General features: G+C 33.9%; 1 protein-coding gene across 1 annotated transcript in view; it reads left to right on the top strand.

Moving 5' to 3' along the window:
- The first annotated feature begins 1205 nt into the window (after window positions 1–1205).
- The window catches only part of LOC123541330 (gamma-aminobutyric acid type B receptor subunit 2-like), a 47907-nt gene continuing 33358 nt past the window's right edge, over window positions 1206–15754 (top strand). The window contains exons 1-5 of the mRNA XM_053526022.1: window positions 1206–1462; window positions 6602–6739; window positions 9709–9879; window positions 11828–11935; window positions 12917–12919. Of these exons, the coding sequence (XP_053381997.1) occupies window positions 1232–1462; window positions 6602–6739; window positions 9709–9879; window positions 11828–11935; window positions 12917–12919 (651 nt within the window). The 5' untranslated portion in view covers window positions 1206–1231. The remainder of the gene's footprint in view (window positions 1463–6601; window positions 6740–9708; window positions 9880–11827; window positions 11936–12916; window positions 12920–15754) is intronic.

The following is a 15754-nucleotide window of genomic DNA, read 5'->3' as shown; positions in this document are numbered from 1 at the left end:
GCATTTTAATGTAGGTATCAATGCACACTTGTAGATAAATAGACTACAAAATGTATAAGTAATGTGATGTACTAAATTCCCTCATCGTTTTAGAGAAGTACCCCTTGCAACATCAAATGGAATTTATATTTTACAGCTTATAAAATACGTCAGAGCCTGTGGTCAACCTTCGTAATATTTAAAATAGCTTTTTCGAAAGCGCTACCTTTATCACAAACTTTGCAATTGTTATGCTAAATTTCATCCGCCTCATACTGGAGAAAATTAAAGTTATTTGAAGATAATTATGTGCTAAGATATATCACAATTCGATTTTTTAAAGCTGTAAGATTCTCTGACATGGTCATTTTCGAACATTATTCATTGAATCTTTCAAACGCTTAATTTTATAAGAGGCTATGACTAGATTTTTTTCAAAGACAGACAGCAAGTTCAGTTTTCAGCCCTTTTACAGTTGCTCACTTCGCTTTCTGCTTTGACTGTGCAGTGGATTAGGGGACTCCATGCAAATCTCAAAGGGACGGATTAATTTGTTAACTTTCCCCTGAACTGATTTGCTTTGCCTTAGATAATATTTCTATTTGAGTACAAACCTTGGCGGTTCCATTGGTTTTGAGCTATATTTCTTTACATGAATAAAATGTATTTTATATTGAGTTTCTTTGTCTACTGTCACGTTTGTAAGACATTCACTCAGCTTGCAGTAATTTAATTTGCATTGTCTTTTAATTAAGAAACATAAATTGAGTCTACGAATGTTGCCAAGTCGTGGTTCTGTCACGGTCTGTTCCAGTGCCTTGCTTTGTCGTGTTCCTACTTCATGTATGTTTGACTTTACATTTTTAAGTCTGTAGTTTTCATTAAGTTCACTTTCTTCGTGTTTGTTATCAATTTTGTTTAAAAGTCTGTTTGCACGTATATACATGTTCCTATGGAGTACTGGATAAATGAGTTCGTTGACTTTGGCTTATCCTGTTGTACTTTTGTCCTTGTTTTTATATGAAATTGATTAGGAAAACTCCATACTGGGTCTTCTATTTCCTTGTACTTATAGATATTTTACCAATACCGCTTCAGTTGTTAGCGTCAAAGCGCAGAGCATGTTCCTTGTATCAGTGTTATATAACCTAAAACGGACTTTAGTCCATTAGCTCTAACATTTCTGTAACAAATTCTTATGACTGATTCAAAAGTATAGACTTTGCTGATTCCTTAACCACCAAAATCTGCAATGTTTTGGTATTTTGCTATTCTGCTATTTTCTAATTTACATTTTTTTAGTTGTGTTCACGGAGAAAAGAAACCTTTATATATAGGTGTTTTGTTAGAGCTGTCTGAAAGTTGGTATCAGAAGTATACACATTTTTTCCCAACAATGTTTGAATACGCATTTGAGAGAATATACGACAGGTCGGATATCCTGGCGGACTATGAATTTAAATTAGTCATCAGAGATACAAAGGTAAGAATTTTATTTGATAAAATGATTCATCTTCTATCATGATAAGATATGATAACGTTATTCTATCCACTTGTTAAGTGAATGCATGATTTAATTTTATTATATATTTTTGTGGGTGTATGCAGAACCTTCCCGAATGATATATGTGTTCAAAAACCATTTTTGTTTTACATGTACATGTACTGTTATTTTTTGTATTTTCCTTAAAATACTACAGAGAAATATGTTTGAAAAGAAATAATGTCTTCCTTTGCTGTCACATAATGTATCTATTTTTCACTGTAGTGAAATATATTTTCATAACTTAAAGGGACTTTCATAACTTAAAGGGACTGGCCTCCAGATCGTTCGACAACAACAAAAATATTTTTAGATATCTGGAAATAAATGCTATATTTCTTAAGAAGGCTTTAAAACTTAATTACTGACAAACTATATGTTACGGAAACACATGAGAATTTGCTGTTTTTACTACTTTTTACGATGAAAATCGAAAAGCGTTTGTAACGCTTTACTCCAGGTAAACTGTCTCGATTATAAATGTCTATATTTTGAAGTCATAAATCACTAATTCCGCTATAGCGCTATTGGTTACGACGACGGGAAAATGTCTTTATTGCCACGGCGGTCCGGTCATCTTTTTTTCTTGATTTGGAATTTTTAAAGTATTTTAGAAACAAAAACTCATATTCTAATGTTCATAAGATGACCAAACTTCAATTTAACTGTAAAGATAAAGGCTATCTAAAACAGCAAAAAATACTTTAACACATGTATGATCAAACGGGCGTTTTCTGTACTTCAGGGACTCTATAAGTGGAACTTAATCGACCAATTGATCCCTCTAGGAATTTAGGAAATGTATATTTTTTGAAACTTCAGAGAAATTGAAAAATCTTAAAGAAGTTCCTCTGTTTTATTGAGTCTGTTCATGAGGGGTAGTGAAATGTACAACACTCCTTGCGCTCCCCTAGCACCGACTGAAGTGATTGTTATGGCAAAATTGAATGTATTTTATGATCCCATGAAATATGCTTACTGATTGTTTGTAATAAACCAGATACCGCCCTTTTGATGGCCACAGTGAAAACAAATCTGACACGTGCGTTCAACTTTACAAAAGTACAATAGACCAATGGTTAAGCCCACTGCGTCACGTTGAAAGTAGGCAAATTAATTAAGTTGTGCAAAAAAAACATTAAGTTGTGCTGACCTTAAATTTGACCCGCTTACCTCATATATAACCCAATCTTGGCTTTCCTATAAGCCACCTGTATGCCAATTAATTTTATTACACCAATTCAAACTTTTTTATAGTGAAGACACCGTTTATTCTATTTTCAGTAACAGTTACTTTACCCTAGAGACCTGATATGCAATCACGAACTCCGCCTCTATGCAAGCCGTTTCGTTGGAATCGGTTAACACTTACTAAAATTATTGAGCACAAACCAAAGTTTGACACTGTCTACCCTCTCGTCCGCCCGCCCCCAAAAAATAGCCAATCTGATAAACAGGTTTCTATAAAGCCAAGTTGAAAATAACCGTATCGCATAACGTTATGTTTGGGACAACTTCGAGGTTGCAATCACACGTAATATTATAGTGCATTTTAATCGACCTGGCGGGGCGGGGTTTCGCGACGGTCCATGATATTGTCAGGATTGTAGTATATCGGCACTGATTTCTTATTCACGGCCATTACTTACACTACTGTAACACTACTCTACTATTTTGCTCGTTTTTTAGATTAACCATTATTTGCATAAGCCAAGAGTACTCCGGCCCGCCGATCGATTAAACGCACTATACCAGTTTATTTTTTTTAAACATATTTAGGTCAAGGAAACTTCCGGATGTATAAATTTTGTTACAATAATATTTACAAACTTGCAAAATATCCATTAATAGATTTGAGGCGTTGTTAAAGCACATAATCAATAACATTATCATTTTGAAATAAATTTACTTTTCTTTGGTCACAAATTCCTGTATTATTTTCTACCAAATTAATATAACATTAAATTTATAGTTTTTAAAATGAAAAAGAATGCAGGGTAGACATTTTAATAGAGATCATGTAAAAACTCACAAGGATTTATTTCTCTTGTTTGTTAAGTGTGTGTTTATACATTAAAACTGCGAAAATACTTATCAGTAGATCAGAATGCGTTGTTACCATTATCGAAATATTTTCTATATAATTTGACAATCAAATGAGTTATATAATATTTTGGTTTTCTGTAGGTGTTTCATTATTTTCTAATTGACATGTATTTGTAATGATTTGGAATTCAAATAATTTATTTGTCTGGTAGCAGAATGTCTGAAATTTACAATTAAAGCGCGTTAGAAACAAGAGCTCGTAGAACACGAAATGCCCCCTTGATGCATTCAGTAACTGCACAAGGAACAGAAATTATTTGGTCACTGTGTACTGGACGTTTGACATACTGACTTCAAATCAATAACTATGGGTCATTTACCAGTCATAAGTAAACTCCGTATCAAATGTGATCTTAGACCAAAGCATTCTGTAGTTATTTGGCAAAAAAAGTTCTTTTCTGGGTCAATGTGACCTTGACTTTTGATCTACTGACCTCAAAATCAATAGGGGTCATCTGCTGGTCATGATCAACCTCCCTATTAAGTTTCGTGATCTTAGGCCCAATCGTTCTCAAGTTATCATCCGGAAACGGTTTAACTGTTCCGGGTCACTGTGACCTTGACCTTTGACCTCAAAATCAATAGAGGTCATCTGCTGATCATGATCAACATCCCTATAAAGTTCGTGATCCTAGGCCCCAGTGTTCTCGAGTTATTGTCCTGAAACGGTTTAAATGTTCCGGATCACTGTGACCTTGACCTTCGACCTACTGACCTCAAAATGAATAGGGGTCATCTACTGGTCATGACAAACCTTCTTATCAACTTTCATTATCCTTAGGCACAAGCGTTCTCAAGATATCATCCAGAAACGGATTGGTCTACGGACAGACAGACCGACCGACCGACATACCGACAGACCGACATCTGCAAAAAAATATACATATTCTTCGAAGGGGGGTATAAAAATGAAACATTAATATTTCACCATATTTCTAAAATACATTTTATATCTGATCGGTGATCAGATTTGTGAAGTCATTTTAACGGGTGTCGATTTCATATGAAGAAACTAGATTCTATCTAAATTTACACGTTTGGGTGCCAGCTTATGTCAGTGTTAATTAAAATGTTTTTATATTGTCTTGTACGAACTAAGAAACAAACATACAAATTATGTTCACCTTCATACATATGAAGCAATAACAACAGAGATATGTTCATATTTGCCGTCTCAAATTACAAACAAATAAAAAATGTGATTACATTTTTAACTGAAAATTGAAATATTAGAGTGAAATATATCTGGTAATTTCAAAGTGAAAAATATCGAATGAGTGAAAGTATTAAATATATAATATTTGTTTAATACCATTGACAATGGGTTTTTACATGTAAAGTCATATATCGTTCACTTTTAAACACGAGTGAAAAATGCAAAAATCATAAATTAACTAAAAGATATTACAATATGTCTGTAAATCTTCCGAAGGGAAGTATAGTACAAATCTGTGTTGAAATTTTACTCTTTATTTCGAATTTTCGGACACTTGTCCTTTTTCAAGAATATGGAAATATTTTTCTGACTAAGTAATATCCATGTAACATTTATATCACAGGAAATGAATAATGAGTTGTAGAAAAGTTTCCATTTCCATCTCCAGGAGTTATAGTATTCACAATATGTCTGTAAATCTTCCGAAGGGAAGTATAGTATTCATTTCCTGTGATATAAATGTTACATGGATATTACTTAGTCAGAAAAATATTTCCATATTCTTGAAAAAGGACAAGTGTCCGAAAATTCGAAATAAAGAGTAAAAGATATTACACTGAAACAAATACATGTTCTCTATGCCTTTATATTTCGAAAGTTTATTAACACTTTAAGGTTATTATTAGACACTCATTGCTTTTGTCTTGGCCCTTGCTATTCTATATGTAAACTGTTGTACCAAGCAGTTGTATTTGTAACTACTTTTCAGTTATTTTTCTCTTTGTGTCTTATTGTCTATTTATTGTATGTATTTCATGTACATGATGTGTATGTTATGTATGTATTTCATGTACATGATGTGTATTTTATGTATGTATTTCATGTACATGATGTACTTCTTACAAGTCTATAATAAAATATCTGTTCTGTTCTGTTCTTAACGTTACTCTTATACTTTTACATTTAATGATGCAAAAAAGAAATAATAACTATATCCATAGGAAAATATTATGACAATGTAAAGACTTTGAGAGATTATGTTCGACATAAACTTTGTAAGATTCCTTCATTAATGTTACCTTGCAACGAGATGTATTTTGTCATATATCCACTAAATGTAAAATGCTAATATAGTCATTTTGTACCTTATTTATTTAAGGATGTATATTATGTACAAACACTGTGTATCTTCTTTTTAACTTTGTTAGAATGGATCATATTGTTTCATACATGCTTGTATTGAATTGTATAATATTATATTATTTCGTCATTTATATGCATGACCGTTTCAATTTCAGTTTATAGTGATGTTGTCATTTAATTAATCAGACATAGAACTTTTCCATCCTTCGAATTGATTAAAATGTCAGACATTAAACCGTTAACGGGGGACATAAATGCCGTTAATGAACGCTTCATCACTTTAATCACGATGTAATCACCAAACTATCATGTTTTAGCTTTCCTTTTCATAATTATTAGTGTTCAAATAGGAGTTGTTGTTTTTGAATAGGTATAGATCACAAAACGTCTCAATAAAAAAGATTGAATAATTATCAATTCAGATAAGAACTACAATAGTGCTTTGCGTTAAAGCGGTGCCAATGGTGTATCCATGAAAATGATCCTGTTATTCACTTGTCCGTACAAATTCTACACCAACACAATAAACAAATCCTCGCGTTTCATTTTTTTCAATGACTCTTCCCTTATCTTTATTTTTACTTCCTCTGACAATTGCTGTTTGCATTTGTGTGCTATAATGAATTTTATCAAGCAAAATATTACGACTCACATGTTTTTTTTTATTTATTTAGGGGGAGGCCGGTTTAGCTGCCAAACGACTGACTGAAATGTTGGAAGAAGATCCGCCAAAAGTCGCAGTCATCGGACCGACGCTTTCCGATTCCCTTACAGTCACAGGGCAAATAGTGCCATTCTATAATGTAATCGAGGTAACCTTCTTTTTTTTCTTTTGTATATTATTCTTTGCGGTAGAGTTGGCTCTTGACTGCATATCTCTCTAAACTAAGACCACCGCAAAGACTTAAGGCTAAAATGATGGCCAGGAGATGTATGTTTTCTTATAATGTGCCCTAGTCGCACAGATAATATGTTAGTGTAGAAAAGTGTTAAGTCTACAGAGGTGATGTTGGCAGAGGTAAAACTGTGTGCAGTTATTGTCGGTAGTTGATGACATGTCTAGTTGTACGAACTGTTCAACGGCGTAATTTAAATGAATTTTATAACTTGAGCTATGATGTTAAATGGAAAATAGAGATTCGTTGTCTGACAATTAATGGCCATTATTCGGCATTAGATGAATTTAAGCAGATTGTAACTCGTACAGAATGTGCCTCTTCTTTTTCCATATACGTTTAGATTATTTATGATATCAATTTTATCTTAGCTGAGATTTTAATCTAATGCTTTAAGGATGTACGAGCGTTTTTGTTTGCTTTTTTTCAGGATCTCCGCCATTTTGAAAAATGTTTCTTCGAATATTTCTTTCTAACAAAATTTTTACGAAAAATCAATGCTAAATTATTAAAATATGGCTAATAATGTACCATTTAATCAAACAGATTCTACTTGTTGCGCAAAAAATGCACCCTTATTTTTTACTGGCATTTGTCTAAAATTGATGTAAGATGCACGATGGCGTAGGGGTCGGTAATTTCAAAAGGGTTAGGGTTAGATCAGGTTTTAAAGTAGATCAGGTTTGCTTCTGATATTTTTCTGACTGATATATATAATGATAAGCTACAACTGAAATAAAAAGATTTTAACATAGTACTTCATATTATCTAGGAAATGTAAATTAAAACAAAAAGAACTAAAAAATATCAAAATTCATTAGTTTTTAAACGTTTTTTTTCTAAATATCTCTTAGATGCACGGTGACCCCAACCTGTTTTTCTTTCCATTTTGAAGCATATTTTTGTGTCATTAAAGCTGCAAAACAGTTTTAAAATCTATGGCAGAAATTTATGGTAGATTTAAATATGTTTTTCCATTGAAAATAAAGTGGGCGGGATAATTATGTCAACATGTAAAAATGAAAGAGATTTGTTATTGACATTTATGCTTATATAATGCTGATATCACCTTGTACGAGGGGTGTTCAATAAATACGCGGAAAAGTGCATTCATTTCTTTATTCCCGGCCCCATTTTGCTAAAGTTTGAAAATATGACGGATATGAACATATTGAATGCGAATATCTAAATTACAGATTTCAGAACATGCACAATATTTATTTGTCATCTCCTAGGCAACGTCACTACCTCAAAAGCGGCCCAACGTCATTTTGACGCTGTCATATCACACACAATTAATCAATATAATTCGTAATTACCATTGGTTCGATGTTTATCGCCATTAAATGCATTTTACACCTTCCTACAAATAAAAAAGACTGTTTATATGATATTCTTGTCGTATTGAAGAAAATGGACACTGAACTGTGATGCCGTATTAAGGAGCTCTTAAATTTGTAAAACCTGACTAAACGTTATTTTTCATGTCTGTACCACGAGCCGTCAGCAATATTTTCCTGACCACTTTTAAATGGCCTGTTTTACTAATAAATTTTTGTTTTCTTAAGAGCAGTGTCTCTTAAACCTTTTACAGCATAGCATTTGTCTCTTTCCTTGATTTTCGATTCAAAACACAAAATTTTATCTCCATTCTCCGAACAACACTGACTTTCAAGCGATGACCAACACAATATGCCTGCCAAACATTTTAATGATGTCACATTTATAATTTGACTTATTTGGCGTAACGCTTACACTTCACATCAGTATTCACCCAATTTTAGAAAAGGTAGCTAGAAAAATAGGAAAATGGCAAATAATAATTTAACGCGTTGAAAATAGAAAAAGAGACAAAATTGGACCTGAGGACGTCATATGACGTTGTCATGGGGACTAGCATTTACTTATTATTTATCCAAAGACGATATAATTTTGGGGGCCTCCGTGGCCGAGTGGTTAGAGTCGTTGACTTCAAACCATTTGCCCCTCATCGATGTGGGTTCGAAACCTCATTTGGGGCGTAGAATTCTTCACGTGAGGAAGCCATCCAGCTGGCTTACGGAAGGTCGGTGGTTCTACCCAGGTGCCCGCTCGTGATGAAATATGCACGGAGGGGCACCTGGGGTCTTCCTCCACCATTAAAGCTGGAAAGTCGCCATATGACCTAAAATTGTGTCGGTGCGACAATAAACCCAACAAAAAAAAAAAATATAATTTTGACATATCAACTCAGTATTCCCCAGTTTACATTATATAGCAGTTTCGTTTATTTTTTATTATACATGAAAAATTGAGAGCACATTTCCTGATATTTATTGAACACCCCTCGTATACAAAGTAACGTGTAAGACCTGAAATCCCTATAACATTAAGTGGGATATTATATGTTTTATAAAGTACCACCATTTTTTCAATTCTACAAAATGTCAGCAATGCTTAAACAGTGGGTGAAGAAAATGCCCTATAAAATTAGAGTTCGGTGACCTGTGCTTTTTCTTCCCTTGTTTGTCTTAGAAACTAATGTTCTTCATGTTCACAGAGTATAAAAAAATCTTAACGGTAGTTAAAAAAAAACATCCTTAAGTGTAGTTTGCGAAAAGCAATATAATTTTACGTGTTTTAACAAATTGTAATTTTGAAATGATGTGGCTGTCTTCTAAGCAATTAATGAAATAAAAACCAGCTTCTAAGATTAAACAAGTCTCTTTGAATGTCAACACACTGAATAGCCAAACGTTTTAACTAAGAAATTTCCAGGAAAAGAAACGTTATTGAATGCCAATCCTTCTTAACCATGCACTATAAAACATAGTATCATTTAACTATGCAGTATTGGACACAATAGTGGATCAAGTGTACGTGTCTGCTTTCTGTTTTCGTTGCAGCTTTCATATATTGCAATAACGGCAACAACAGTAGACCGAGATCTTTTCTCAACATTGTTCAAAGTGAACCAAGTAACAGACGCTTTCAATCCACAAAGAATCAAAATGATGAAATACTTTGGATGGACAAGGGTAGGAACAATCACATACCAAGAAGAGATTTCATTTTCGGTATGACACAAATTGTCTTATTCTTTCCCATTACATGCGATATGACTTTTTCTATAAGTAAGTAAGTAAGTAAGTATGTAAGTAAATATTTTATTATAGTGACATGTGCATTAACAAAATATGTAAGCATATATTCGAAAGCACCCGGCCCAGTGGGCCTATATGTCACCTATATAGATATGTACAAAGATGAGAGCGTACATTTACAAATTTATATCTATATTTATTCGTATTTACACATTTGCTACCAGTGTCTAGATTCGTTTTTGAGATTTGATTTTATCTAAATTTGATAAAATGATATATCGGCAGGAATTGGCTTATCCTTGAAATGTTTCTGATTGCCTTAATGTTGTAGTGACACAATCATTATCTTTTATTATGAGATAGTTTAAGCATATGAGATTACATAATTCTGCTACACCAGAAGATTAAACATGTTATCCTACTTTCATACAAAATAAAGGGTTCCGTATAATAATAGGGTAGAGTAGAGTAGAGCTGGATTGTCTTCACGATATATTGTTGTGGTAGCTGATACCGAAACTGTATGTGTGATTCCAGTCTTATCAGCTAATTTAACAAAACCATAAATATATGCTTACATGCTTTTACATTTTGCTTCTATGCCGTATCAGGTGTTTTCTGTGAATGTGTTTAGGTCAGTCTGGTTTTCGATATGAAACATCACAAGAAAGACAGATAGCAAGTTTAGTTACAAATAGTTTATTTTTATTTGTCAATTATTTTCAACACCCTTCCATCCCTTAGCAAAAGCTTAAACGGAACTCTACTATGAAATAACATTGATAGGATTCAATGATCACAGTGGACCAGGGCCCGTATTCATAAAGCTCCCAAGGAGAAAACTTAGGAAAATCCTTAACTTTGTAAAATTTCCTGAACAACATAGCACAAAAGAAAAGTGTAGACTTTATAAGATTTATTGATAATCTTCATTACTATGTCAGACTGTATGTAACAATATTGATAGACATTCCAACTATTTCGAGCATTGTCCATAAAATGCTTTGGAACTTTTCCCGTAGTTAGTCCCTTAAATTTTCCCTTAGGAGCTTTATGAATACCAGCCCAGAAATGATAATAAGATTGATTCAAAGTACGTAGTAACTTTTTATAGTCCTTACATATTAAGAATATAATCAACTCTAAACGAAAATTCCTCAGAAGCACAATCATAGTAATTGCTCTATCGGTTAAACTTATTCTTTGTTTAAGCCAATGTGTTGCCTTAATAATCAGGAAAAATCTTCGTCGGTGTTGACCAGAGAACAATGTATAAATTAAATATAAAACAAAGACAGTTTGTAAAAAAATCATGATAGAGTTAATGGTCATACAGTCCAAAGGAGTCATTTTACCGTTCTTCACGTCATACTCGTAAAATATCAAGTTCTATATTTTGTATTGTTGTTGGCTAAATTTTAATATCGGACGGGTACCTTGGAAGAACGACCAACCTTCGGTCAGTCAGCTGATTTCCTCACATGAAGAATTCAACATCTCAAGCGAAGTTTCAAGTGTTTCGAAGTCAGCGACCGATCTTAATCGCTCGAGCCACTGAGTTCCCCTTTTATATAAATATTGTTTGTTTTTTGTATCTTATAGACGTTGCTATACTCTTTTTAAAATTGAATATTTTAACCCTTCCCTGCTAAATTTCTATAATGAACTTGTCCATCTTTCAATTTGGACAGTACCATTAACTATTAAAAAGGGTGCTTATTAGAAAGATACAGACTGAATGGCGAACAGTGCAGATCATGATCAGACTGCACGGATGTGCAGGCTGATCATGGTCTACACTGGTCGAAAAGGCAGAATCAATCGTGTCCAGCATGATAAGGGTTAATGAACCTCTGGAGGTATGCCGTCCAATATGTTGCTATTGTCTCCATTGAACTTTAAAAGAAACTTTATGTTTCAGCAAATTGAAAATTTTCACGGACTTCTTAGAGAGAACAACATGACACTAGTGACGTCTGCAGTTATATCTGATACCAGCAACGTCAAAGATATTTTAAAAAGATTCAAGGTAATTGTTAGAAATCTTGCTACATCTCGTGACCATGAATTGAAATCTGACCACCTTTGCTGATGTATCTGACAGCAGCAATGTAAGGGATTTTCTGAAAAGATTCAAACTAATTTTCATTTAAGACTAGAAATGTGTATCTGTTTGTTTTTTTATTCACTTCATTTAATCAGTGACACGATGCTTTCAGTGATATATCAGAACGGCTAGAAACGAGAATTATAATGATCAACCAAATAAATTCTTAAAAATATTTGGCTGACAAATGAAACGGTGCAAACTTGTATTCCCAGCTAATTTTGGAAGGAGAATACTTTGCGTAATTTATCATGTTATATACAAAATAAGTTATACTCTAGCTTGTTACACTACTGAGTCTTCAGTCGAACAGTAGTCTGTTTCCACGTTTACAAAACATATTTATAGCCAAACAGACTTTGAATTAAGCTAGTAAGAATAAATCAATTCATGCTTCCTCATGTTCTTCAAGTTTAATGACGTTGGTAACATGTCATGCGTTGTCCAAAAATCATACGCAGCGCAGTAAATAACAAGTATGACAAATGAGCAACTGGGAAAATACAATACGTTTTATTCAGTTGCTCAATGCGTGTTGCACAGGTATCGTGCATTAAGAGAGTTGTGTATTTATAGAAATTATAGGATAACCTTAAAGGAAGACAACCTTACTGGTGTGTGAATGACTTAATGTCACATCGACACAAACACTGGTCGTGTGGATCGTTGTTATTATGTCAGACACGGGTGGGCATTTCGTTTCTTCCGCAAGCTAGCTGGCTCACTCGAAAGAATTTTACACCTTAGGGAGGTCTCGAACCTTCAGCGAGACCATAACCACTCGAAATCCCGTATAAAGGATATCAAAGGAATATAATTAAAATACGAGTTAAATAACAATATACATTGTATTATTTGAGCCTGTTAATACAGATATAACGACCTGATTCTTGAACATTTAAGGAGGTAGGTTACCTTGTTACAAGGGTAAATTCAAGTTAGATTAACCGCAGCATTTGTTTGGATTTCGTGTAATATAAAGTTTTACCTGCTACAATCTCAATTTCGTTTGTCTCTGTCCCATCAAATTCACTTTTTATCCAGGTTTGAAGAACATGACCCTCCAAAGTTATTTTATATTGAAAGAAGAAGGAAAATACGGATATTTAACACCTTTCAGCGTATTTTAGTTTCATTGATATCCGTAGAAGTCTGCATAATTGATAATTTTACTAGTATGCACGTTAGCTTTCTAATATAAGCTTTAAATGTATATGTCGCGGGGCTCGTGTTTCCACGGTAACGCATTTTCTCTCATTTTTAAACAACTATGTATAAAAATAGGGGTTTTCGACGGCTTAAGTGGCATTCTGTTAATGACTAACATGGAATATTTGGGAAATATTATAAGCAAAATACCATGCACTTTACATGGTACCCTATTTTTCTTAAAGTTTACAGTAACCATGGCAACAGAGATGTTTAAAATAGCTTATATCTTGCTTTTGTCGTAATTTCTTATAAAAAAATATTGAATAAGATTATCTTTCTAGTTAATGTAGCTTTAAAACATATTATTTCTAACGTAAGTTATATTTTCTTGTTATTTGCATTGATTCAAACAAATTTCACAGCTTAGAATACATACGGCAGTACCCCTCGTCTGGCATTTTTCATGGAAAAATCGTTCAGCATGCTGCTACATTTCTCATGGATATTGTTGAAAATAAAATAAAAAGCCGAAGCTGTGTTTCATAAATAGACCAGTGTCAACGCTTTTGAATTTTACATTTAGATACATAGGTCACGGGCTTCGTTTCCATGGTAACATCAATTAAATTTAAGGAACCACATTTTTCTACTGAAATTTGAACAATTTTAGATCTTAGTTTTAGTATATAAGTAACAAATTATCAACGGAACCTGAAAAATAGGTATTACAAATCAAACTGCTAGATTTTTTATTTGAAAATGGCCGTTACAAGTAACCTTTCATCCAACTATATTCCAAATACCATTGGTTACCATCATCCATTTTCCTGCAATCCGCATAACGTTTCAATATAACTACATAAAAGAAGCAAAATATTGATGATTATTCAGAGCAAAAGATTCATAACAAATATTTCAGCAAATATTTGTTATTTGAAGATAGTTAAAATAAAGAAAATGCACAGAATTACGTAATTTCAAGATAAAAGATATTAATTTTACGCGGTAACTGACACGTAACGTCATGACGTCAGTGACGTCATTTTAAGGCAACATTGTTTTGAAGCGTTTCTGCGGCAATTGATTCATTATTTCTGCATTATTAAACCATAAAGTATCAGATCGGAGGCAGGTTCATGATTTGTTTTCAGAAGAATGAATATACAAACACATTTAATTTGTCGTAAACGTCGTCGTAAATCGTCACGTTAGCTTCCGGTTGGACATGCGCACATACAAATATGAAGGTAACCTACCTCCTTAAATGTAATAGCAATAACATTTTCTGCTATTGGCTCCCGCCTTATAAAGTAATTTTTGAATTATATAAGCCTTATTGTACTCAATTTAGAGTAATAGAGGACCGTCAAAATCACCACATGAATGATACCATCACACATATATAAACAATGCTAATGGCAAAGATACTGTAATAGTCAGAAGGGATGAATCCCTTTTTATATGCTTATACTTTTCGTGCAAAATTTACCTGAACCCATCTAAAAGCAGCTGTGGTCATCTTCTAACGGTTTGTCAGCCTTAATTAACTTCAAATATAAACTGATTTTGTTTCTCCTTGTATATATGTTTTACTTTATCTATATATTTTGTGTATGTATGGCAGGCATTGATCTCTATATGCACACTGTTCTTTTAAGAGCGGACTCTCCTACGGATCTGGTTTGATGGGCACACTGTTGTATGGATTTGGTTTGAGGTGATCACTGTCGTATGAATCTGGTTGCCTTGTTGATAGGAACTATTTGAGGAACCCAGTCTTGTATGAATTTGGTTTGAAGGACGCACTTTGTCATAATCATGTTTAAGGATCTTGATTTTTGCTCGCGCACTGTTTTATGTATTTGGGTTAAGGGGCGAACTATTGCATATATTGATTAGGCTGGGGGGTTCGTTTTGAGGAGGCTGCGCTTTTGGTGCGTGGCATTCCCTGTTTGATATTTCTCTTTGTTTTTTTGAAGGACATACTGTTGTACTGATGTGGTTTAAGGGCCACGCTGTTGTATGGATTTTGTTTGAATGGCACATTGCTGTTTGGATTTGGCTTGTGTTCTTGGAACGTGACTTTTTATGTCCCCCCTTCGAAGAAGGAGGGGTATATTGTTTTGCAGATGTCGGTCGGTCGGTCGGTAGACCAATCGGTTTCCGAGAAATAACTCAAGAACGCTTGGGCCTAGGATCATGAAAGTTGATAGGAGGTTGGTCATGACCAGCAGATGACCTCTATTGATTTTGAGATCAGTAGGTCAAACGTCAGGGCCACAGTGACCCGGAACAGTTAAACTGTTTCCAGACGATAACTTGAGAACACGTGGGCCTATGATCACGAAATTGAATAGGGAGGTTGATCATGACCAGCAGATGACCCCAATTGATTTTGAGGTCAGTAGGTCAGGGTCAAGGTCACAGTGACCCGGAAGAGTTAAACCGATTCCGGATGATAACTCGAGAACACTTGGGCCTAAGATCACGAAATTTAAAAGGGAGGTTGATCATGACCAGCAGATGACCCTATTGATTTTGAGGTCAGTAGGTCAAAGGTCAAGGTCACATTGACCCAGAAAAGTAAAA

The sequence above is a fragment of the Mercenaria mercenaria genome, chromosome 16 (genome assembly GCF_021730395.1).
Source record: "Mercenaria mercenaria strain notata chromosome 16, MADL_Memer_1, whole genome shotgun sequence".
Taxonomy (NCBI): domain Eukaryota; kingdom Metazoa; phylum Mollusca; class Bivalvia; order Venerida; family Veneridae; genus Mercenaria; species Mercenaria mercenaria.
Note: the sequence above shows the minus strand (reverse complement) of the source record. Positions and strands in the feature narration are given on the sequence as shown.